This window comes from Taudactylus pleione, unplaced genomic scaffold (genome assembly GCF_031769625.1).
Source record: "Taudactylus pleione unplaced genomic scaffold, aTauple2 ptg001288l, whole genome shotgun sequence".
Classification (NCBI taxonomy): Eukaryota; Metazoa; Chordata; class Amphibia; order Anura; family Myobatrachidae; genus Taudactylus; species Taudactylus pleione.
The window spans coordinates 288,760-314,635 of NW_028285688.1; the positions used below are offsets into that span (position 1 = coordinate 288,760).

Here is a 25,876-nt window from a genome sequence, read left to right on the forward strand (position 1 = left end):
ATTCACACACATATCAGTCAGCATGGTGTCAGTATTTTAGATACAAAATGGGAACATTTATGTAATCCTCATGAAACAGTAGCCGCTGACCCAGATTTTCCGTGTGGTGTCTTGCGGCAAATCAACTATGCTGCCACATTACAATCAGGTTCAGTCACCACTATCTAACAAAAGTTGGTTTCATAGTAATTATGTTATCTGCACTAATTATAATCCCACCTCCACCTAGGATCATGGTATACATATTCAGGATAGAATCTTTTACATCACTTATATATACATACAACGCCACTGTAGCTGACTAATAATATTCAGGAATACATAATCTGGGAGATATTAATGATTATTTCATATTAAGATAAGGAAACCACTGGTAATAATAAAATATTTCTATAACCGGAACACAGTGGATTAGTTTTTCATTTTCACACATTTATATTATTTATTTTCACATAGATATCATTATGCATAACGTTTTTTTAATATTTCGTTTGGAGACCCCCATTTTTTGTCTCATAGAGGTATACATTTTATTTGAATGAACATCAATAAAAGTTATATTTTATATACTTGGTCCAAAGTGCACTGCCAGATAGACTTCTTTTTCTCGGTACAGCCTGTAACATGACCGAAGCTGATAGGATGGTACTTTGGGGTCTATGTACTAAGCCTTGGATGGAGATAAAGTGTCAACCTGTAACATGCTCGAAGCTGATAGGATGGTACTTTTTCTCCAAAGTTTGACACATGTCCCCCTTTATGTCACAAAAAAGCATATATGCTGCAGTTTTGTACTTCTATTGCTCACAAGAGAGTCTTAATGGTGTCACTTGTTCCTAGTCCTATGCTGTATTCTTATGAAAGGTCCAGTCCACAAAGTCGCTGTCTGAACTTTATAAAGGCAATGGGTGACCTGTACAATTGAATGCTCTTTGCAGATATGTTTCTTATTAGTGCATCTAAAGAACCTTTACAACAATTACACACAGGGATTACAAGTTAGAAATGGTCTCATATCCAATTCTTCTCCGTTAGTCTTTTATATGAAATATCGCGCACATTACCAAACACAGATATAACCACGATGACTCCTTGCATAATACTTTATTGTCAGTTTTTTTCATGTGTGAACACACCTTCAGCTTGGACACAGATGATCAATCTGTAACATACAGATGTGTACAAAGACACGTATCCTCAAATCGCACCAAATAGCCCCACGGACTTTGTGACTTAGCCGCACCAAACACACATCCTAAGTACCTAGTAGGCAATTGTTAAACTAAGATGCAACAAAATTGAGGAAAAAGTAGCACAATGGAGGTAGAAGTACACAATGTAGGGTAAGAAGGCATAAGACAGCTCCGATACGAGTGACCCGTGCATTGTTATGCTTAATCTGCGACTTTATAACAAATACTTTTCTACAAAAAAAACTAATCCCAAGCACCCTAGTATACTATAAGCAATGTAAGACGCACAATTCAGGAACAAATATGCAGACTGTGTAAAAAGGCAAAATATACCAGTCTGATAGGAGTGACCGCGCTGTGCATCGTTATCTGCGACTTTATACTTATTCCTTTGTGACAAAAAAACTAATCCTAAGTACCTAGAACACTATATGCAAACTAAGGTGCAAAATGGAGGAAAACGTAGCACGGGAATCGTGCCATATGGCGCAAAAGGGGAAGGTGTATGAGGACACGTGTGTACAGCAGTATTTTAATATGTTGCATTTTAACCTCCTTTATAGTAAGGAAATAGAAAAAAAATACTTAAAATAAATGAGTATTTGAGGCTGGGAATAACATTATATTAGTGGCTAATGATATAGCAGAGACAGGGTTATGTAAAGCGGATATTTGAGGCTGATCTGTGTTTTAAGGGAATAGGGCATTGCTCATTGCGGATGACGGAAGGGATCGGGATTCACAAGCTGCGTGGACACAGTAACGGGTACAGAGGGATTCCAGGGGACATAACTAATTTAGTGATCACCTGGTTTGGTCTGTGGCTATTGATTGATCTGGGTGTGATAAGGCACTCTTTGTAGAGTTACGCGTACATGGTGATGTATTTTGGCTCCATGTTCCCAAAGTAGGTGCGTTCCCACTCGCTCATCAGGTCAAAGTGCAGCGGACGGTGGCAGAAGTTGCACTCGGCAGCGGACGGTGACTTTAAGGGCATCCCAGCTTCCTTCCATGTGTGGACCAGGCTCTCTGTGATAAGTGGAAACCCAGAGTCAGTATCAGCAGCTACACAGGCAGAGGGGTAGTTAATGAACCAAAGTTTCTGGCACAGAAATCAGACCTTCATTTACCGGGTTTATGATAGCAGTCTATGGTCACTTTATATAAAACCACAGAAAACCTTATTTGTTGGTAAGAGCAGCTGCACTGAGGGCCTGATTCATTACGGATCGCTATTGCGATTACGCACGCAGTCCCACTGCGAAAATATGCTAAAGATTGCTATCGCTGTCGCAGCCTAACACAAGGACGCCCACTTCGCCTTACACACATCCGTAATACTTGGCAAGTCTGTAAAACCATTGGTAACATGGAGTACCATCAGAGCCTCACACACACTTGCACAAGGTCTGACCTTACTCAGAAATTGCTAACCTCATCGCATGCAGTGAAAGGCCAAGCTGCGTACGGCATCGCAGTGGCCACTTTATGCACGCCCCTGTAACGGCGTTCAAACGCACTGACACGCCTGCATTTCAGCGAAGTCCCAGGTCTGAACCGGGATTTGGAACATGTTTCCAACCCGGCTCAGACCTGGGACAGACACTTACCTACTGCCGAACCAGGATATTCCCGAGTTGGCGCCGCTCACACCACAGACCCGGCTTTTCCGACACTGCAGTGGATGCTTGGAGATGGCGTCATCTCCAAGCACCACTGAAGCCAGCCAATCGGGTGGCACGATCCGATCATTGTGACCCGGATCGCACCGTTTACATTACAGGGTGACACGGGAACGACCCGTGGCCAACCCTGCAAAATACTCGCGTTGGATGTGGGTGGATCCATTTACACTGACAAAAAATCCCGGGTTGATCACGTGCAAAAACATGGGATTTTGAAGTCAGTGTAAAAGGGGTATAATACAACAGGTACAACGCTCCAGTTCGTGTAAGTATAAAAATGTTTAAGCATGCACATAAAAACATGCACAGACGGTGTAATGGTTAGCAGTACTGCCTCACAGGGCCCTGGGTTCGATTCCTACTATGGCCCTAACTGTGTGGAGTTTGTATATTCTCCCTGTGCTTGCGTGGGTTTCCTCCCACACTTCAAAAATATACTGGTAGGTGCATTGGCTCCCAACCTAAATTACCCCTAGTGTGTTTGTGTGTGTGTGTTTATGTGTGTGTGTACATGTGGTAGGGAATATAGAGTGTAAGCTCCCACTGGGGCATGGACTGATGTGAATGGCCAAATATCCTCTGTAAAGCGATGCAGAATATGTGTGAAGAAAGAACCTATCGGCATCAGCTGTGCATTTGCTATTAGCCAATCAGAAGAGGGTGGTACAGGAAATAGTTATTGTGAAAATGCACCTGCAACTGATACATCTTAGTCAGGGATATATGTGCTGTCAGTGTGCTGATCTGCATCTGTTCGCTATTACCAACATTATATTAGTAACATTGTGACCTGGCGTGGTTCCCGCTCTGCATCTGCCCATCTCTAACCAACACTTACCCACAAAGTAGTTCATCATGTTAGGAGCATGGTGGGGGGAGGGAGCCAGCCTCAGCAGCTCTTCCCCACGGGGAACGGTTGGATAATTGATGGCCTGGACATAGATGTTGAAGTCGGAGAGGAGGGTGTCGCAGATTTTGTTATTTACTGCGGCGTTGCCAACCTGGTGTAGAGGGGACAGAATAAGGATCAGTATAGGATGGGTACTGCCCTACCCTCCAGCACAGTGGGGGTAGAGATTAAAGGTCTGAATGCTGCTATTTACATGTTCGGATAACTTTCAGCACCCTGCAATAGTTTTATACCATGATTTTAAAATTTGGAAAAGCAATAACCCATTCACTGAAATCCCCTTCCTTATAGTAGATGTGTGTGTACAGCTAAGTGACTGTAATCATAGAGGACATTTCATGAATTTAGCCATTAAATAACCTGTACACACATCTAAAGACGAAGAAATAAAAATCCGCCAGCTCACATGATTGCTGTCTCTTTGGGAAAGTAACTTATCCTCATTTGTTACCTTCTGGCCAGTGCCGCTCGCTCTCTACGGGGCAAGCTGCATCTCTGCCATGCTACAGTAGTGGCCATCACTGTCAGCAGTGAGTGCACAGAGCTTACTGTATGACAACAGGCAACTACAGTATGAAGGTGCATTCTCCCTATAAGCCTTTAGGTGTCGGCGTTGTTACCTAAGTATTGCTAGAGACTCTAAAGTGATTTATGATGATCATGATTAGATACTAACTTTTGATTTTCAGGTTTACAAATGTTTTTTAACATATTTTATGTACAGACAAAGTTTATTCTTGAAATCTTAATCCTGATTTTCTTTGAAGTTGGCCTATGCTGTATTCAGATGGCTACTTTAAAAAATGAAAACATACAAGAGATGGAGATGAGATATAGCACATGTAATTAATGTGCTTATCTAAGGGTGGAGCTGTCGAAGACTAATTTACATAATTCCATATTTACATATGCTTTATGCTGTATAATGAAGCAGTACATGAGATTTAACAGGGCATTGGTACTTCCATTTTGTTTCTCTGTCCAAACTTAGATTTAAATGGAAATGAGTGTGATGTCTTTAAGGCCACACCCGAGGGAAACTGTTTATCTAACACAGTGAAGAGATCATGCCCATATATGTGTCCTTGTGCTGGGGAAACTATTCAGACTAAATATGGGATGCAATACTCCATGAGTATCACTCAAAAGGAATTCAGTTTCGAGTCTGATTGTCAAGGAGGAGTTAACAAAAATAAGCTTTGTCTATTATCTGATAATGGTAGTGGGCGTATAAGGGGCGTATGATCTGAATATTGTAATAATGTATAAGTACTGTGTGACAATGTCAATCATTGTTATTCCTGCATTATAACCCTGGGAGAACATGTCCCAGTTAAGGGCTTGATCTAATTATTTAATTAATTAATAAAATGACAAATTCTTAAGTATAATGGTTTGGAGAATATTACTTATTATGGAACAACACCTGTTAAAGGTAATATTAGACAGTCTATAAGATCCATACAAGTTAGTACAAAACGTTTTCTTGAAACGTGGAGTAGTCACTAACAATTTCTCCTGATTGACTGTTCTATAAAGACCTCTATACCAGTGGTTCCCAACCTCGGTCCTCAAGGCACATTAACAGTCTTGGTTTTAGCGATATCCATGATTGTGCACAGATGGTTAAATCAAAATAACTGAGGTACTAATTAAGTCACTTGTGCTCCAGTATGGCTATCCCTAAAACCTGGACTGTTAGTGTGCCTTGAGGACCGTGGTTGGGAACCCTGCTCTATACTTTAGTTATAAATCTTGATTTAGGTTCTTTAGAAAAACTGAATTAAAAGTGGATACAGTATGGTTAAATATGAATGCTGATTGCTGGGAAGTCTTAAGCTGGCCACACACTAGACCAACTTACATCCAACCAGCCAACTAGTTGATTGGTTAGAATGAAAATCTGGTAAGGTATGATAGCAAATGACAATCAGCAATTTGCTCCCAAATGCTGGAAAATTTACAAAAACTGTTGTTTGAACAAATTGTTTAGGTCAAACATTTAACAAACTTGTCTGACCGACTATTTTCATCTGTTTTCTGGCATTTAGGAGCAAATTACTGATCATCATTTACTCCAATTTCTTACCAGATTTTCATTCCAACCAATCAACTAATTGGATGGTTGGATGAAAGTTGGTCTAGTGTGTGGCCAGCTTTACTTGCATTAAGAAGGGACATGCCATTTACCATTATTATACTGGGAGGGTATGGTGTTTATAGGGGATTGCCAATTCTGGAAATGCACAGCTCCCTAAATCCGAACCCTCAGATTATTCATTAAAGAGTCCCAACAAGGTTAAAACAGTCTGTAAATGTGAATTCTGTCTCAGTGGCGGCCTTTGACTCTGATTACCCAGCGGCTACAGCATTTGAGGACTGAAATGGCTGCCACGTAAATGGTATAAGAAGTATATTATAGGAGCAGCTTATTTGCATATTCTCACTAGTGAGTATCTTTAAACTCTAACTCTGGTCCCTGATTGGAGGATTCAAACTAGAGTACTGTTTGTCTCATTGGATACGTCACCTATTAAGTGAATTGTACAATACACATAAGTAAAGCTGGTAGTCTGTAACTTGTGGATGATGAGGACCAGCTGGTGGGAGCTACTCACCCGTATGGGGATGATGTGGCTAGGGCAGTTGATGACCGGCAGCCCAGCATCCATCAGGAGTTGACGCATGTGCTTGACGTTGCGCTGATGGGCACGACGGAGAGCCTGTCCCTCCTCGCTTTTCAGGACACGCACGGATTCTAATGCTCCAGCCAGCAGCATCGGAGGCAGGGAGGTGGTGAAAATGAATCCAGCAGCGTAAGAACGCACGGTGTCTATGAGAGAGGCCGTGCTGGCCACGTAGCCACCAACACAGCCGAATGCCTTTCCTGAGGAAGCAGAGATTAGAGGATTAGCGATACAGCAAAATCAGGTATATTAAGTCATTAAAAGCAGAAATTGCTTCCCTAATGTCTGAAACCAGTTTATAGCTAAAATGTAGATTTGAAAACCAACAGTAGGACAGATTTGCAACTCCAATCCTGAAGTACCCCCAACAGGTCATGTTTTCTGGCTTTCTGTAATTATGTTCAGGTGAGTTAACCTATTTTGCTGGGTCAGTAATTATCCCACCTGTTTCCACAGACAGAAATCTTGAAAACATGACCTGCTGGAAGTATTAGAGGATTGGAGTTGAAACCCCCGTCCATACCTAATCTATGAGAATACTTTCCATTAGAGAAATAATCTAGATTTTAAGTGGTTTATTTTAGCAATTCCCCTTGCTCAGCAAATTCTATTTGACTATATTCCTTGTGTGTCACAGTCCTGCACAGCTGATGTGGGACAGGCCTTGTGCTATCTCATGAAGACATGCACAGACTATAGTGGCGTGTCAGATAAGCTGCAAGGCGTGGGCACATGGTCTGCAAATGTTCTTACCCGCCACACCCAGGAGATTTGGTACAATCCCCTGCAGTGTAATCGCTGCTGACTGTGGGCTTTATATAGGGACTAGTAACCCATTTGCTGTTTCCCATAATACAGTAGTTAGCTTATACAAACCCTGGGTGATACTGTATTTTTACTACTTTATCACTTAATAGCCTGTAAATAAGTTGTATGTGCAAACATTGTTTTTTTTTTTTATTTTATATAGGGCTGAGCTTGATACCGCACTCATCCCTGTTTATCATTACTCGGGCTGTTATTAACAAATACATGCTCTGATTGGCTACGCGTTGTCCTAGCGTCTTGTACAGGAAAGTTGGCTGAGCGGAAATACTTTTTGTGGCCAGTAACATTATAATGCTTTGATTGTTTACAATTTGTTCTTGTCCCCCACACAATTCATCTCCTGCACATTGGAGCTGGCTCCGTATTATTGCATCAAAGACAATAATGGTCTGAAAATTAAATCAGTCTGCACCTCCGATGTGGCATAATGTGTATGTTGGAAACAGTAAAAGGTTGAAATATGATAGAGTGTGTGTTTATTTCTGTTTTTCCTTTTCTATAATGTACTATCATTTTATAACATTGTTTGATGTATCAATCACTTTTCTATTCTGTGACTAATGTGATATTTACATGTCTTTTTTTTTAATATATATATATGTCTGTTTAATGCTGTTTGTCAACTTATTACGATGTCTGTTTTACATGTCTTTTTTTTTTAATCTACTTTGACTTGCACTGTCTTGTTATTGCCTTTTATCGCATACGATGCTTAAATAAAAATATTTAGAAAAAAAAGGATAAAATACTGCTTGTTTAGCTTTTTAACTATATGTGATACTTTTATTGTGGTTTAAAATGATCACTTTGTTGGAAGTGCACCTACAGATGTGCTGGTACACAGACGTGTGCTTGGAAAATGCAGAACGTGTCCCATCATAAGTATGTCCGGGTCACTGTGGGGCCAGAAAAATCCTTGTGGGGAGAAAAGGCTGTGCACCCTTCCACAAAACAGGAAATGCCCCTGTAGTTGTGCTTTCTCCATCTCTGTCCCTAATTAAAATAATTCCATCCCTCACATGCCCTCCCGCTGTTGCCATCTTTTGTCTGTAATCCATATGCTTTCCCTGTAAATGTTGGTGCACTTGTGGAAAAGTAAGCGATTAGTGCACTTTCGTAAGTGGGCCTCGACAGCTGCCTTGTCAAATAAACGTTAAAAACTACTTGTATGCAAATTTTGCTATTTAGTTACATATTTCTCCCCCATGTCATTCTAGCATCTCTGTATGCCAATGTCAAACAAAGTAAATAGCACTAATCGCCTTATAGTAGCTGACTACACAGTCGGACTGGTGTATTTTCCATCTTAGAATAAACCTTTGTCTCTCTACTCCTGCCTGATTTAGAGATGAGTTTAGAGAAGTCTTGTTTGTGTATGAGCAATGATGCACACTCGCATTGACACCTCTGTAATTTTAAAATGTGCACAAACTTAAATCTAGTGTGTAGATGATACCAGGGCAAATATGCATTAAACATCATCAACTTCAAAATTTGCAGCTGGTTTATGGAGGAGCAAAGTATATGTCTTCCAGTTAATGTATTTTAAGATATGTGCTAATTAAAAGACACATCTAAAAAGGACGTGCTTAATGTACTATCACTTTCATATTACCACCCCTTATCTGACTGTCCAAGCACGACGGGTGGCAAGTGCAAGATGAGTCTAACCCTAAATACAATAGACACTTGCACTTTCCTCTTCAACAGCTACAATTCAGCTACCCCATGGTTTAAGTGCTCCCCACACTTCTTAGACTGTTGGATCATTTAGGTGGGGTCATCTTTACCGTCTGTTTCATATAATTCTGTTATTTATTTGTATTAGGATCCCCCAACGTACAGCGTTGTGTAGTATGTACATTAAAAAATAACAAATACAGATACAAGTTATTTGTGCACCAATAGGAATCTTTAAATCGCAGAAGTGCAACTCCAAATGGGGGCCATAGTTTCTATGGAAATAGGCAATACTTTTTATCCAAAGTAATTCTCATCCATAGTTTTACATAAGGTTATTGTTTTCTTCACTTACCCAGTGTCCCTGAGATAATGTCTATCTTGTGCATGACCCCATCTCTTTCTCCTACTCCTGCACCTCGCACCCCGTACAACCCCACTGCATGGACCTCATCCACAAATGTCAGGGCTCCGTATCTGTGTGCCACGTCACACATCTCCTCCAGGGGGCAGATTGCTCCTGAAATGATGAATCACATAGGAGTGTAACCAGCACAACAATATCACTGTAGAAGGATATAGTAAATACACTATGCTTTATTTACTTCTGTAGACAACAGGCAAGCAAGATTTACATGTATCACGTTATTAACACAATTGTAGTCACTATCTTTTTGGTGACAAGCAGATTATTTTAGTTCCTGATCTTTTGATGTTATTAAAAGAAGTTATTGATGGAAAAATAAAAGCGTCTGAACCATAGGCTGCTCAGTTAGTCAATTCGCAGCAGGTGTTATAAAGGGAGGAGTCATCTAAAGGCCCCCATACATCAGCAATTGATTGCAGCAATTGTGCGATTTGCAATCGATTGTGTATAAAAATCTTTCTCTTTTTCAATTGATTGCAGATTGCAGAATTGCCACAATTGATTGAAAAAGGGAAAGATTTTTATACACAATCGATTGCAAATTGCACAATTGCTACAATCAAATGCTGATGTATGGGGGCCTTTAAAGAGAGAGACACAGGAAACCCCTCTGCACAATGCTGTGATCCAGTAACAAATCTGCTACTATGAGTAATAAGATGCAGGGGTCTCTAATACAGACACGATTAGCCACCCAGCTTATAGAGTGGGTGTGACGCTAACCATTGGGAGTCCCTATATTTGGTCACATTCATGGGTTTTAAAATTGAGAGCTAACTCCCCCGGGGGCACCCAAGGAGCCTCCACAATGGCAATAGCAGTGCCAACTACAGAAGTGGAAGTTCAATCAATTTATAAGTTCACATTAGATGGTACAAAGACAGGGATCATAGAGAGACAGAGATCTTTCTGCACATGGCTGTGCACCAGTAAAATAGCTGATGTTCCATTTGTACATAAAATGCAGGATGGTCCTGGGGTACCTCCAGATGCATTGTCTCTCCATTTTAAAACACATAACTATGTGACCCACTATAGGGTCTCTCATCATTTAAAGTTAGGTCCACTCTATTAGAGGAAGCACCTGGATGTGGAGAGTGGCTCTTCATATACTGTATTTGCCCATGTGTATAAAAGGGACTCCTAGTTTCTACATATACATAGAATAGCAGCTCTTTACTGGCCCCCAGTGGTGTGCTGAGGGATTTCTCTTTGAAGAAAAACCAAACTAAAAATAAACCACGATTGTTAAAACTTGAATAACTAATACCCCTTTTCCACCTAAATTCCGGGTCTGACCCGGAGTTGGAACAAAGTTCTTATCCGGATCAGACCCGGAATTTTGCCGGCGCTGACTCGGGATATTCCCGAGTCAGCGCCGCTCACACCATAGACCCGGCTTTTGCGGAGTGAAAGTGGACGCTTGGAGATGACGTCATCTCCAAGCGCCACTGAAGCCGGACCAATCGGCCGGCTAGCAGCGCACTCCAGGTCATCGTGACCCGGAGTGCGCTGTTCTCATAGCAGGGTTTCACGGGCTACGCTCGTGTTAAACCCTGCTAGTTACCTGGGTTGGATTGCCGGGTCACTTGACCCGGCGATCCAACCCTCTGCCCTTTTACACCAGGGAGCTGCCCGGGTTAACCCTTCAAAAACCCGGGTTTTAGCTCCGGTGTAAAAGGGGCATAAGTTAAAGTTCATCCTATACCTCTCGTCACCAACTAGTTCAGAGTGAAATGGTATAGCGTAAGTCTGAGGAGTGCTGCTAAACAAAATACAGGGGCGTGTAAGTATAGATTGGCATTATTTTAAAATGACAACGCAAAAAATACCTTTTATCTGGGAAACCTTTAAGTGCCAAGCTCATATATCTTATTGGAACATAAGGTTTGTATTTTGTAGAGACCATGATTGATTAAAGTGGGAACAGGCCAATAGGCAACAATGGCCCTCATTCAGAGCCGTACGCTCTGAGCAGAGCGCACACGCTCTGAATGAGGGCCGCCCTCCATAATTATGGAGCGTCCTCCTGGACGCTCGTATAGCTGTGGGTCACCACCCACAGCCTATACGAGCGTGCAGTTTGATGGCCGCGATGGTCTTGACCATCGCGACCATCGCCACTGCGAGCCGGAGCCTGCGGTTGAGTTTTTCAACCGCAAGGCCCGGAGTGATTTTGGCTCTATCAGAGCCAAAATCACTCCCACTGACATCACTAGTGATGTCAGTGGGCCGGCTTCTGACACAAGGCGTTCCCTTGGGAACGCCCCCGTCAGGGAGGCACGCCCACCAAAGGGGGCGTGCTGTCAATCAACATCGACAGCACGCCCCCTTTGATCAGACACCACTTTCCTTCACTCGTCGCGTCTGGCGCATGCGCACGACGGAGCTCCCGCCGTCGTGCGCATGCGCAGTGCACAACATCGACCCACTTGCGAGCGGACAGCCGCTTGCGAGTGGGTCTGAATCAGGCCCAATGTGTTTTACAGGTATGCAGTCGGGATGCTGACGGTCTAAATCCCGACTGTAATCCTGGCAAGGGTCTAATCACAGGCTTCGAAATCCCGACGCCTGTCATTTTACTTACGCTGGGAGCCCGACGCCCGGCATCCTGATCAAAGGTAAGCCGGGCGTGGACAGCTGCGCGGGGGGGAGGGTTAGGTTAGGGGCTCCCGGGGGGGATTTAGGGTTAGGCAGCCCGCTGGAAGGGTTAGGGTTAGGCACCCCCCCTGGGAGACTTAGGTTTAGGCAGCGGGGAAGGGGGGGTTAGGGTTAGGCACCCCTAAGGGGGGGTTAGGTTAGTTTGTACTCAATTTAGCTGCTGTCTGGATCTTCACCTCTGCCGGGCTTCCGCTGTCGGGATTTGAATGCGGCGGTAAATCATACCGATCCCGTTTTACAAGGCTCAAAACCAAAAAAAACTTTAAAATTGGCAGAAATGCCATACGGTGGGGTTAGAACTTGGGGAGTACAGAGTCCTTGCTCGCTAGACTAACTGTGATGGGCAAAACCACCACAAACTAAGTTGCATATGTATCAAAGCTTGATGTGAGATAAAATTGTGAAATATATATCACCAACCAATCAGCTCCAAACTATCATTTCTTAAACACAGCCTGCAAAATGTAAGTTAGAAGCTGATTGGTTGGTGATATATACAGTATCTCACAATTTTATCTCACATCAAGCTTTGATACATATGCCCCTAAGAACATAGTAAATCTTAGTATAGATGTGGATTATGTGACTGTCTCCCCCAGCACTAAGGAACTGCTAACACCCAACAATCCGATATCCTAATTCCACCAACTTGGACTAAGAACTTACCATCCATAGAGTGGACGGTCTCAAATGCAACAATCTTGGGTGTCTTAGGGTCTGACCCGCGGAGCAGTTCTTCAAGATGGTCAGGGTCATTATGGCGGAAGACGTACTTTGGGACGCCGCTGTTTCGGATGCCCTGGATCATAGATGCATGATTTCCAGCATCAGAGTAAATCTCGCAGCCTGGAAACAATGAAATGTCATGTGTCTTTCTGTCATACAGGTGATACTCAGCACACAGTGGTCTATCTAGTTGTACCTTTTGTGAAAAAGGGCAGAGTTCTAAAGAATGCTGTATTTGCGTTACTAAGGTCACACCTATCCCATAATGTGACTGCAACCACTACAACAACAGTGTTTAACATGGTGGCAACTGATTCATACACTAACTGACAAAGGGATTAGGTTATGCTTCATCATTTCATCAGCTGTGACATCTCTCATCGGTGGATAAAAGGGGGCAGATCACATTTATTGTTGCACCTACCTGGGAGCATTTTTGACAAGGTGAACAAAGTGGAGTCATTGGCGACAAAGCAGGAGGAGAAGAGCAGCGCTGCGTCCTTGTGATGGAGATCTGCTAATTCACACTCCAGGTCCACGTGGTATTGGCTGGTGCCGGATATGTTCCTCGTTCCTCCTGCCCCAGCTCCATGTCGCTGAAGAGTCTTCCTGATGATAGAAACACCAATAAAAGCTGGAAAGGGGAGATGAGACCAAGTACAGAGCCTGTGTGTCTCCTCTTCTACAACAGCCATAGGGGTCTAGTTACTAAGCCTTGTTAGGAGACAGAGTGAAAAGTGATAAGGTGCCAGCCAATCAGCTCCCAACTGTCATTTTTCAAACACAGCCTGTGAAATGACAGTTGGGAGCTGATTGGCTGGCACCTTATCACAGACATCACTTTTCACTCTGTCTCATAACACTGCTTAGTAAATAGACCCCCTAGTCACTAGATTTAATAACATGGATGATGTATACCTGAAGCAAACTATTATGGCCGAAAGTATGTAAATGTTTTTATAGACCACAGGTTCTCAAACTCGGTCCTCAGCACCCCAGACAGTGCATGTTTTCCTGGTCTCCTAACAGAATCACAAGTAAAATAATTAGTTCCACCTGTGGATCTTTTAAAATGTGTCAGTGAGTAATGAATACACCTGTGCACCTGCTGGGTGACCTGGAAAATGTGACCTGTGTGGGGTCCTGAGGACCGAATTTGAGAACCACTGTTGTAGACTATACACAGTGGAGACAGCTATTTATAAGGTAGACTTCAAGAGAATATATCAATGTACTAGAAACTAGTTACTTCACTGAGGCATTCTATCACTAATATTCATGAGGCCTGACTAATATTCATGAGCTAGTTCTTATTGATTTGAAGGCAGTATGAATATTGGATGGCTGTCTCCATTATGTATAGATATACTGTAAGTGCAGAATACATCACCAAGAAAAGAAATACTATGTTGATTAACATAATGTGTTTTTTTTATAGTTTAACTAGAGGAGCAGTTCCTGGTTAGAAAGTAGGCAAGCCTTGACAGACAAAGAGGCAATTAAGCTTTCGCTGCATGCAACACCTTCAAACCGCATTCAACAACATGTTACAATGGTATGATAGCATCTCAGTGTTTGTACTCACGAAATGGCTTTCAGCACCCTAGGGTGCTGGCTCATGCCCAGGTAATCATTGCTGCACCAAACGGAAACTTCCTTCTTATTGCCCTGGAGGTCAGAGAAATCGTCAGCGAACGGGTAGGCATCAGCTTTGCGGTTCACAGTTTTGAACAGCCGGTACGTGTGGTCCTGTTTCTTCTCCTCAATCCTCCGGTTGAAGAACTCATCGTAACCAAAGGCAGCTCCACCTGATGAGAGGATGTGCATTGTCCGTTACAAAATACACAGACTACTGGGTGCTAACACCCATGCCTTCCGGCGTCGGTATTACATCCGGCGGGCTTATGTCCGGCGGTATGTCATACCGATTGTGGTCAGGAAGCCGGCGGTCAAAACGCCGACCAATGGTTTCCCGACTGTGAAATCCCGGCATGGGACTAATGATAGGTGTACCGATCGAAGGTAAGCCGGGCGTCGGGAGCGGACAGCCGCGCGCATTAGGTTTAGGGGCTCTCAGGGGGACTTAGTGTTAGGCATCCACCCCCGGGAGGGTTAGGCTAGGGGATGGGGGGGTTAGGGTCAGGCACCCCCCCCGGTAGGGTTAGGGTGCGGGGAGGGGGGGTTAGGGTTAGGCACCCCTAAAGGAGGGTTAAGGGGGGAGAGGGTTAGGGATAGTTACTTACCCTGTCGGGATCTTCAGTCTTCTGCCTTCCGGCGTCATTATTACATCCGCCAGGCTTATGTCCGGCGGTATGTCATACCGATTCCACCCAATAAGTAATATGAATGATTCCTTAGGAGGTAAAAGAGTGTACCTGTCATGTTTTCTTTAATCAGATGAGTTGGAATGAGAGGAGCCCCAGTTCCAAGGTTCACTTTTTTAGGCGAAGAACCAAAGAACTTCTTCTTCAGGCTTGACTGGACATCATACAACAGAGAACTGAGAACATCTGGAGAATAGATAAATGTGATATCATTGGTAAAGGGCTGTAGTTATCCCAGGAACCGCAAGATCTGTGCACTGATTCACCGTCTAAGGTCCAGATGCAGCTAAAAGTCTGATGGCAACCAAAGTTAATGTTTTGGTGTCAGTGCATTGCCAGTGGCTCACCTGATCTGCACAGCTGACTTTACTGTAAAGGTTTACACTGCTCCTGTGCAGAGGCACAACTGTACACACTCATAATTAAGGTTTGAATATCTTGGCATCTTGAATTAAATCCTGTTTGACGGACATCATAGTCTTTAGATTCTGGTGTGAATTACAAAACATGAGAGCCAACGAGTAATAGCAGCTATGCTATACACTTGCTATGATTTATATGACACCTAAACTAAAATACAAGTTGCCCCAAAATGAGAAAAGAATCTTCTAACTTCTCGATATGAAGGTAAAAGTTGCCATTCCTTTACAGAACGTCAGATGCTCGACCTTTAAGTTTGCTTTTCAACTCGTGCAAACTCATTTTAGGCTGCCTACAGTGAGACCACAGACCAAGAAAAATTTTCAAACTTGCATTTGTGAACGTTACAAATACTGTAGCTTTTGTTTTACATTGATCCTTTACAGTAGTGGTTCTCACCTCCAGTACCCCCAGTAGGTCATGTTTTTATATGCCTATATTGCACCAAGGTGGTACAAGTGCGGACTGATAGTGTTCATAGCTATGGCACCAAGTATAGGCAGGGTGTGGTTCATTAGATCGACAATAAATAGGTGTATAGGTCGACCAAACAGTCGTCAGTCAAAATGTCAACATGGGTATGGCCGACACAAAAAATGGTTGACATGTTTTTTTTCTAAGCCTAATCTTCACCCTAATTCTCCCCTTGGTCCCTAGCCGTCCCACCTAGTGCCTAACCCTAACAGTCCCTCATAGTGCCTATCCATAACCCAGCTGTAAGTGCCTAACCCTAAAAAACAACAACAAAAAACCCTGTTGATTATATTTTTCGTTGACCATTCCCATGTCGTCCTTTTGAACCTGTCGACCTAAAACCCATGTCGACCTTTTGTACCTGACAACCTACTGACTGTCGACCATCTGGTGTCGAACCATTGCTTGTCGACCTTTCATCCAGTACCCGAGTTTGAACGGGAACGGTCTGGCCGCACGGGTGTGTACAACTCTGCATACATGTGACAATGTGCATTTTGTTCCGTGTATGCAATGCAGGAGCAATTACGTTCCACATGCGTTCATCTCTGTGAGATTTGTTCAGTATGACTTTGCAAAGCACGTACCTGTTTTGAAAGCTTTTAGATCCTCCTGCACTTCAGATCCAGCTTTGTGGACTATAACGCTACCTTCATTCTCCATCTCCCCCTCGATAAAAGGGCATTTGGCGTTGGCAGTGGCGGCTTGTGGGGCTGCCTGGGCCAGGGTGCGCCTGTTGGAGGCTCCAGAAGAGACTGAAACATTAAAAGTTGCATTGTATTATCTATGGTAAAAATGATGAATTAGAATATACCCTTTTAGTAATGCCAAGCCTTAAGAGCCTCTGCATTATGCTCAGAATTATGTTTGCACACATTTTCATTTAAACATGACTTACCTCCAGTGGGTGGTGTGGTATCCTTGACCCGCTGCTGGGTACCTGCAGAAGTAGCCACAGTGCGAGCCACTAGGACCGGGCAACGCTCTGCACTGCGCAGGATCATGGGGCGAGCCATCCGCAGGAACACAGAGGGGTCCCGGTTGTAGAAGGGACAGAGTTTGATGAAAGAAGCCATGTTCACACGTTAGGGGGTCTGCAAGGAGGAGAATATAATGAGACCAAGGAACTGTGTAAGGTTAGATGCTGGCAAATAAAATAACAATAGCAAAATTGCCTGGACAGTATTTTCCCCTTCTCGCTGCATTTGATGAAATCTATGCCAGCTCCGGAGATTGCAGACCCTCAGTGTAACCTGTCTCCTTGTGTAATAGGATTGCTGTTAGTTAAACTTGTTACTTGTGTAATAGTTTAGTGATTAGATGAAATGACTCCCATTGAGAAGACAGATGCAGTTGTTGCGGAAATGCCTGTGTGTCCACATTGCAGGTTGTGGTTACACATCATGGCTATCAGAAGGAGGATACAGGAGGAACAGTAACAAGAAGAGCAAATTGGATTATATGAACTTCCTTTTATATGGAGGAGCATTTCACACCACAGTCTCCTTGCACCAGTCTGATAGGAGACTCCCATCACTGCTCTGTGCTGCTCCTTCTCCTACCACCAACTAACTCACAGTCTGTGGCCTCCATTTATTTTGCACCATAAATATGAGATATTAATCTACACAATGTTATTGCCTAGTTTGCTGTTCCTGGAGGGTTAGGGTGAAGATTAAGGTTAGAAAAAAAAACCCACAAAAACACGTGTTGACCATTTTCTTGTGTCGACCATTACCATGTCGTCCTGTTGACCATGCAGACCATTTGTACCTGTCGACATACACCTGTCAACCAATTGACTGTTGACCTATTGCTTGTCGACTTTTTTACTGTCGATCTGTTAATCCACACCCCATTAATTCTGTCAACATAAGTAAATATGTTGACAGAATGCAGGATGCTAGCCATTGTATGATCTTTCTATGACCCACAGGAATTATTATACAGAATATTTCACAATAGTCGTCATAATTGGCAACATTGAAATCTAATCTCCAGGCATTACCCGCTTGGCAGGTGGACCTATGAGTTTTGTGGTTTGGTACCCTCTGGACTGGAGGCAGCTAACCTGTGACTCTACAACCTTTCTATAGCTACTTGGTTTCAACATTTCAGAGTGGCTACTGCCATCTGATGATTTAAAGTGCTGGCTGTGAGATGAGCTGACAGGGCCGTAACTAGGGTAGTGCGACCAGTGCCATGGCACAGGGCACCGCAGGGCAGGGGGGCACTGTTTAAGCCTGTCAGTTTTCCTATTTATTATAATTCTCACTTGTAGCTTTCTCTTCTTTTATCCCCAGCATCTCCTGGTCTCCCCTATCTCTTCCCTGGCCCTTCCCCATGAGGCCATGGCCCTTTTTCAATTGTCCCTATTTAAATAAATGGGGGAGGGGGCGCCAATGCTCTCTCTGGCACAGGGCACCAAAAAGTCTAGTTACGGCTCTGATGAGCTGCACATATAACTCGTGCTCAGCTGAATGGGACTTTCTTGGTGACAGGCGAGTTGGGGTATTCAGCGTGTCCATAAGAGATAAAAGTTGCAGAGAGTGTTATCTATGGCATTACCAGTCACACCCAGCTGATCCCAGCCCAGAACACACAGGCTGTACTGCAGATCAAGCATCACACAACGCAAATAATATGGGTCATTGGGAAAATTACAATTATTATGATCTGAATGCCCAAGTAGACTATACAGTAACTCCACATACATCTCAACCCTGGTATAATAATTCTGATATCAGTCCATGAACAGTCTATAGATTATTGGCCATATAAAACATGTAAGATTACATACATAACATTGAAAAGTGAAACCCTTTATCAGACTTGCCGACATCCCGGCGTCTGCCTTCTGGGGTCCCCATAGTGCTTGTCGGCAAACAAGCTACATACCCGTAAACCTATTACAACAGTAGAAATTGTCTTTGTCCTTTTGTAATATATATAATTTCCAAGCTTTCAGGATATTCATGTACACAGACCACCTCTCCTTCTATTAAATATGGTAACGATGAAGGCCGGTCCAAGCCCGAACGAAGCGTTATTATTCAGTGTGCCGTTTAAAGCAATGCCTTGCTGAAGAACAGGGCTCGAATAAGCTTGTGGGGGGCCCTACTTATAAAATTGTCAAATATAATGTGGAAATACTCCCAGCACTGCAAATGTGTTAACACACTGTAGTGCCCTCAGTACACATTCTGCCACAGCGCCCCCACAATGGTGGTGTAGGTATGTGTGGGACCGTCCTGGCCTCCTTGTTGTTAATCTAGCACTGGGAAAGAGGATCCCAGCCAGAACACACATCAAGTCACCAGGATGACGCAGGAGGCTTCCCAGGGACTGCATTGTGCTCACAGACCTTGACAGTACAAGGACCCTCAGAAACATATGTTGACCTTACACTAAGCTTATTCATGCTGCCACTTGGCCTAAACCACTTTGCGAACACAACAAAGGTGAAATGTAAAATATCACAGCCAAGGGAGATAGATAGATAATGTTTTATACAGCACTTTTCTCCCAATTGGACTCAGATAAGGGAATACATACGGGATACACGGCATTCTGACTGCCGGAATCCCAGCGGCCATGATAGTTTCACGTTCGCTCACCTCATGGTAATGGCAGCTTGTAAACAAACACAGGGGACAGATGCAAAGATCCCAAGGCACCCTGCTTACTGCCAGCATTGCTGAGATGTCAGGGAAGCTATGCACGGGCAATGAGATCCCATTATAGACCATCTTTCACTGACAGCTGTCTATGATGCTCTATTACTTCACTAGCTCAGAGATACAGCGTTCTAATAAATACAACGCAGTGCTCCCTCCTTATAACGCCAGCGTAAAGACCAGGTCAAAACTGTTCTTGTAACAAGAGTGGCGTTATAAACCGGATGACATTTAATAGCATGGACGCACTTTTATGAACTTTAGCGCAGAGACTGTAGGTAAGCAGCCACATGCAGAAGACGTGTAATAGCTGTTAAATCATTTCCATGCGGTTTTAAAGATAAAATATAAATCAGGGAGCACTGTATGTTACATTATGTGGATTTTCAATGATCAAACTTATCTATTATGGTTTTTTTTTTTTTTTTAAACAGATATCAGGTTTCTCCCTAGGGGGGGGGGACAGGGGCGTATTTATAATGGGTGCAGGATGTGCGGGGGCCCCCGCACCGCACACCCTGCACCCATATTATTACTTACCTCCCACGTCGGCGAGGGGGTCCGGCGCTGTAAAAACGACTGGAAAATGTCTGCGCGGCCATTTTCCCGTCGTTTGCACATGCGCAGTACAGGGAGAATGGCCGCCACGGCCATTTTCCCGGTGACCTGCGCATACTCTATAGACTCTGGGCGCACTCTAGTGCCCAGAGTCTATAACTCCGGCGCTGGCCACACACAGCTCAGTGCGCTGCCGACCACTGGACAGAGAGGAGGGGGCCCGTGTCAGAGATTGCACATGGGCCCCCTCCTCTCTAGAAATGCCGCTGGGGGGAGATGTGCTAAGTCTTGGTGAGAGATAAAGTGTACGGAGATAAAGTACCAACCAATCAGCTCCTAAATGGCATTTTTCAAACACAGCCTGTAAAGTGGCAGTTAGGAGCAGATTGGTCGGTACTTTATCTCTCTTCACTTTATCACTTTCCAAGGCTTGGTACATATCTCCCAATATCAAGCCCCGCAGCTGACTCTCGTTATTGTAAACCACTGCAGGCTGTAGCCATTGCTAGGGCTCTCCTGCAATAAAGCATGAGGAAGCTAGTTACTACATATTTACCGTACAGCTGGCTTTCCTCCAGTGTTAGCGACACACAAAAAAAGTTTTTTTTTTGTTTGTTTTTTCATTATTATACTGTATAGTAAAATAATTATAAAAAAAATATATTATAATTTCCATTTTTTAATATGTTAGTTAAACCCTGAGACCTGACGCACACGTGCACAAAAGTTATCCTGACTGGTCGAAGATGCAGTCATCACTTACTGCTGCTCACCAGTATCGCTCTATAATAATATAATATATATTTTGGGAGGGTCTATTTGATAAATAGGTTCCTTATGCCCTTGACTAACATACCTGTGTATTGAATTTTCATTTTGTATACCATTATTCCAGTGATATGCTCAGTAATGTCATGTCACTTGTTATTATGGTGTGTGTGCTGAAAAGCTAGAAAACAGCCAGACGCCGTCAATTTGGATCTGGGCAGGTCTGATTTGAAAGTCTTATTACTTAGAACGGCTACTTTATCAGGAAAAGAGTTGGCTATGATAACAGGGACATTCTGGCAGAAAGAAGATATGAGCATACAAAAACTTCTGCTGACGTCAACAGCAACCAAACACTACAGAGCGACATTAACATAACGCGATGCACAAAAATGTAAATAAAGGAATATGTAATATGTGAAGATATTATCCTCACTCAAAGTACATCTTTTAAATAGTACAGTATAATAGTATAATTGAAATAAAAAAAGATAAATATATCTAATGAAATGGGTGAAAAAATTTAATTAACGGAGATGGGATATAGGTGAAAAAATTAAGAGGGTTGTGCATTGCATTTGTAGAATGTACTGGGAGTATAACTCAAAAGAAATGTTACACAAATATTTATATGAAACTAAAATATATTATATGTGGAGGAAATCAATAAAAGTAAATGGGTATACAATTAACTTATAGTTGTGCGGGATGGATGTTTTTTTTTTTTTTTTTTAAATTCTAAAACCAAATTATTAACATGTATAAATAATTAAAAATAAAATTCGACTTTAGAAATCTGCCCTTTAACAATTGAAATTGATAACTGCTGTGGTCTAAAAAAAAAAAAAAGAGCTTATCTTTGAGTGGTGTTTCGCTGTGCATTGCTAATAAGATGCAAATTTAAAGAAAAAAACGCTACGCTACACCGCTTGATGCGGCTAACTCTCACCAGACATCTCGCGGTTAGGTGTATGAGGACACATCTGTATGACATATATTTGTAACCCATGGACAATAAATGTTGCAGATCATGTCCCACAGTGTACATACATGGTACACACACCCCAACAACTTAACTTTATATTTAAAGTGTTTTTCAGCTATTTAAATATCACTAAGAAATTAGTTCACTGTAGTAATAATAATAATAATAATAATAATAATAATAATAATAATAAAAAAAAAAAACATGAACAAGAAGATCAGACTTTACACCAATTTACCACTTTATAATTTATACACATTAGGGACACTTAAATTTTTGCAGAAATAAGATGTACGTTTTAATGAAAACATCAATAAAAAAACCCCAATACAATATATAACTAATAAAAACAAATAATACATTATACACCTAATAAAATCAAACAATACAATATATACCTAATAAAAACAAACAATACAGTATACACCTTCCAAAAAACAAATAATACAGTATACACCTTTCTGTGAAATTGTTAACATTTTGTATCATATTTTAAATAACTTAAGGCAACCTGGCAGTAGAAGGTAATTTAGCTTCTCGGGGTTAAATTGCTAATCAAGACTTTAAATGTTTTATGCCCATATTGTGCATATTATCATTGTAGCTGTGTGTGTTTTGTAATGAGCACAGTGTATGAAGTGTACATTTATTATCAGACAGACACAGTGGTAGTAAGATTGCTTACCTGTTGCCCTGCACTGAGGACGAACATGAAGTGATAGACATCATTGCTGCAGTCTGTGGCCAAGTGTCCTAACACACCCACAGCCACCTCTCATTGGTCCGCGGGGTGTCACAACTCTGAATGGGAAAATAGAGGAAACATAATAGTGAAGAGATCTTTCCTGTAACTGACAGGCATTGGAAGAGCTTATTGTAAGAGTATGTAAGAAAGCGCTGGGTAATCAGTGTCAGAGACGGATTTACACTTCATGGGTCCCTATGCAAGTTATCGGTCTGGGGGCCTGATTCAGACCCGTTCGCACGCAGCCTGCCAATGTTTGCATTCCTCGCATGCGTACAAGGCACGAACCAGTCTCTACGATCTGGAAGCGTTCGCAGCCAGTACACAGACGCTCCACAAGCATGAGTGACAGGATGTGCCGTTCGTGGGTGCTGACGGGGTGGTCGATGGTAACGGGGGGGGGCGGTGGTGTGAATATAGGCCTGTCTGTGCGTCTGAACGCCATTTCAGGGGCATGCATAATTAAGACTCATTGTCAGTATACACATCACATGGCTGAATTACACACAGCAGCACTCGCAGTGCTTGCGTTAGGGTATGGTCAGCCACAAGTGCTGCGTATCGGTCCGATGTCAGCCAATGTTACGATTGTTTATTCTGTCTGGAGAAGATGTATGTTACTAAGGGAAAGTGGGCGTCTTGTGTCAGGCTGGTGGACGTCTAATTTCATACCGCGATAGTACAACAAAACACAGTGGGCGTGCTAATGTCTTGCTAGCGATCACGAGATTTGCATACTTTGACTGCCGATGGCTGTGTATGAATGCAGCCATGCGACCGGGTGTGAATCAGGCTCTGGATCCCCAAAAGAAAAATATATAAAAATGCTACATAAACTAAAAATATTCTGCAAGGAATAAAGCATTTTTTTAAGGATTTTAATCCATTGAAACAACAGGTACTGTGACAATACAAGTACCGCCATAATACCTGTGCTGTACATATGGAGAAACTATACTGGTGAAATCTGGCATATTTTACTGCCTTCGGTGTTTTTGCCAGCGACAGCAGCGTTATAGAGAGACAAAAATAATTTAAAACAGAAGATTGTGCTTACCAGCCTTCCTCAGGTTTCTCCACGCCAGCAGGCTCCACCGTCTTCAGCAGGAAGGGAGGAGGAAGGGTAATTATACATACCTAATATTGTTGTTTTACCAACTCATGATTAAGCCCCAACTACCACATAATTAACGGCAGTCAGTTATTGCTAATTAAATAGTGTCGGATCTACTCTGAGCTGCCCATTACATGTCCTCCTGTAGAAGCTCTATTGGACTGATATCTGGTGACTTGAAAGGCTCATCCATTACATGGAATTTACTGTTGTGTTTCAGGAGCCATTTATATAGTTATCTTACTGTAGTCACGTTACAGTTAATTTTATATAGCTGAATAATTCAATTGCAGATCAACATCAGTGTTTAAATATCCACTGACATCCAAGCATTGCCTCATAAACATACTGCCCGCGCCATTGCTCCACGATGTATTGTGACACCTGGGAAGTCCTGCGGGTCATGTGATTTGGCCGTACAGTATATTGATCTTCTCAAAGGCATAAGATGGAACACATAGTCATCCAGTTAGGGTTTTAAATAAACTACAACTATTTAACTCCAGAGTTATATCTGCCAACCCAACAAATCGAGGTTGTGGAATCATGCATCCAGGAGAAAGATTATTGACCAGGTTTAGTAAACACATACTGTAGACCTGGTTATTTTCCCTACCCGCAGAAAGGTCACTGAGGTCATATATTGGAGTATTTGGACTTGTGTGTTTACATGTGTCGCAATATCTTCTTGCTTTCAGGCGACCAAGGACCAGGCATGGAGGAAGCAGCTCTGATCCATTTATGCTAGTAGCTCAGTCAACAAAAGGGCCACAGGCAACTGGACACTGGTCCTGATTCACTACCGATCGCAAATGCGATTATGCGCGCAATCGGACGTTTGTTGCATTCTGCATATGCATCACAGTGCGTGTGCACAAACAATCCACTGCGATCAGGACTGCGATCACAGCGACTACGTAGGCCATCACAGAGTGATTGACAGGAAGTACCATTTGGGGGTAGTGACAGGGAGGAATGGTTGGCGAAATGCAGGCGTGCCAGTGCGTTTGAACGCCATTACAGGGGCGTACATAAATTAGCCACTGCGATGCCATACGCAGCTTGGGCTTTCACTGCATGCGCTGAGGTTAGCAATTCTTGAGTAAGGTGTCAGACCTTGTGGAAGTGTTCTTGAGGCTGCGATATGGCACTCGATGTTGCCGATGGTTTCGCCATCTTGCTAAGTATTATAGAAGTGTGTAAAGGGGGCGTCCTTATGTTAGGCTGCGTAAGGCATTGCGATTGCAATTATTAGCATATCTTCGCAGTGAGACTGCGTGCTTCATAGCTATTGCGATCACAATAGCGATCCTTACTGAATCCGGCCCACTGTCGCTAGATCCTATCTGTAGGGTAAAAGGGACAACACAGAATGATTAATTCTAAATTTGAACATAGATTGATAATATAACAACACAAAGCACTTAGGTGGCATACAGTAACAATGTGATAGGTGATTTTAGGGGATGCGTTATTCCGGCGCCAGTAATGTAAGCATCGGCATCCCGGCGGTTGGGATGCTGATGCCTATATTACCGCCGCCGGAATACCAATGCCGGTCAGAATCCCGGTGCCAGCATCTCGACCGCCAGGATGCCAAAAGTATATAACGAGGTTGGGGGGAGGGTTAGGTTTAGGGGTTAGGCACTAGGGCGAGGGTTAGGTTTAGGGTGTGGGGAGGGGCCGGTTAGGTTCAGGCACTAAGGGGGGAGGTTAGGGTTAGGCACCGGGGAGGGAGAGTTAGGGTTAGGGAGCAGTGGCATAACTATAAATTTTGCTACCCCCTGCCACAAAAGTTTCTGGTGCCCCCCCCTCAATTATAATTGACACCTGAACTTCTTTCTCCGTGTTGGGCAATTAGCAGCACTGGGGAAATATGACACCCTTAGAGCGGTCACATCCTTATAGGCTCCAGTCTAGGGCCCATTGGTATATGGTACTGCTGGCAGGGCTCACACAAGTATCATGATCCTGTAAATTAAGAACTACAGTAGGTTGTATGTACTACTACTGC

The 25,876-nt window shown here is 43.0% G+C and overlaps 1 protein-coding gene across 1 annotated transcript; it reads right to left on the bottom strand.

The window, feature by feature from the left end:
* Window positions 1-1,095: 1,095 nt before the first annotated feature.
* ALAS2 (5'-aminolevulinate synthase 2) lies at window positions 1,096-24,678 on the bottom strand. The gene is made up of 11 exons (XM_088462903.1): window positions 22,689-24,678; window positions 16,914-17,109; window positions 16,603-16,770; window positions 15,173-15,307; window positions 14,383-14,605; window positions 13,222-13,406; window positions 12,738-12,917; window positions 9,339-9,503; window positions 6,407-6,675; window positions 3,717-3,879; window positions 1,096-2,222 (listed from the first exon to the last, which is right to left on the bottom strand). The coding sequence occupies exons 2-11, from the start codon at window positions 17,089-17,091 to the stop codon at window positions 2,059-2,061; spliced, it is 1,830 nt and encodes a 609-aa protein (XP_088319029.1). The 5' UTR covers window positions 17,092-17,109; window positions 22,689-24,678; the 3' UTR covers window positions 1,096-2,058.
* Between the last annotated feature and the right edge of the window lie 1,198 nt (window positions 24,679-25,876).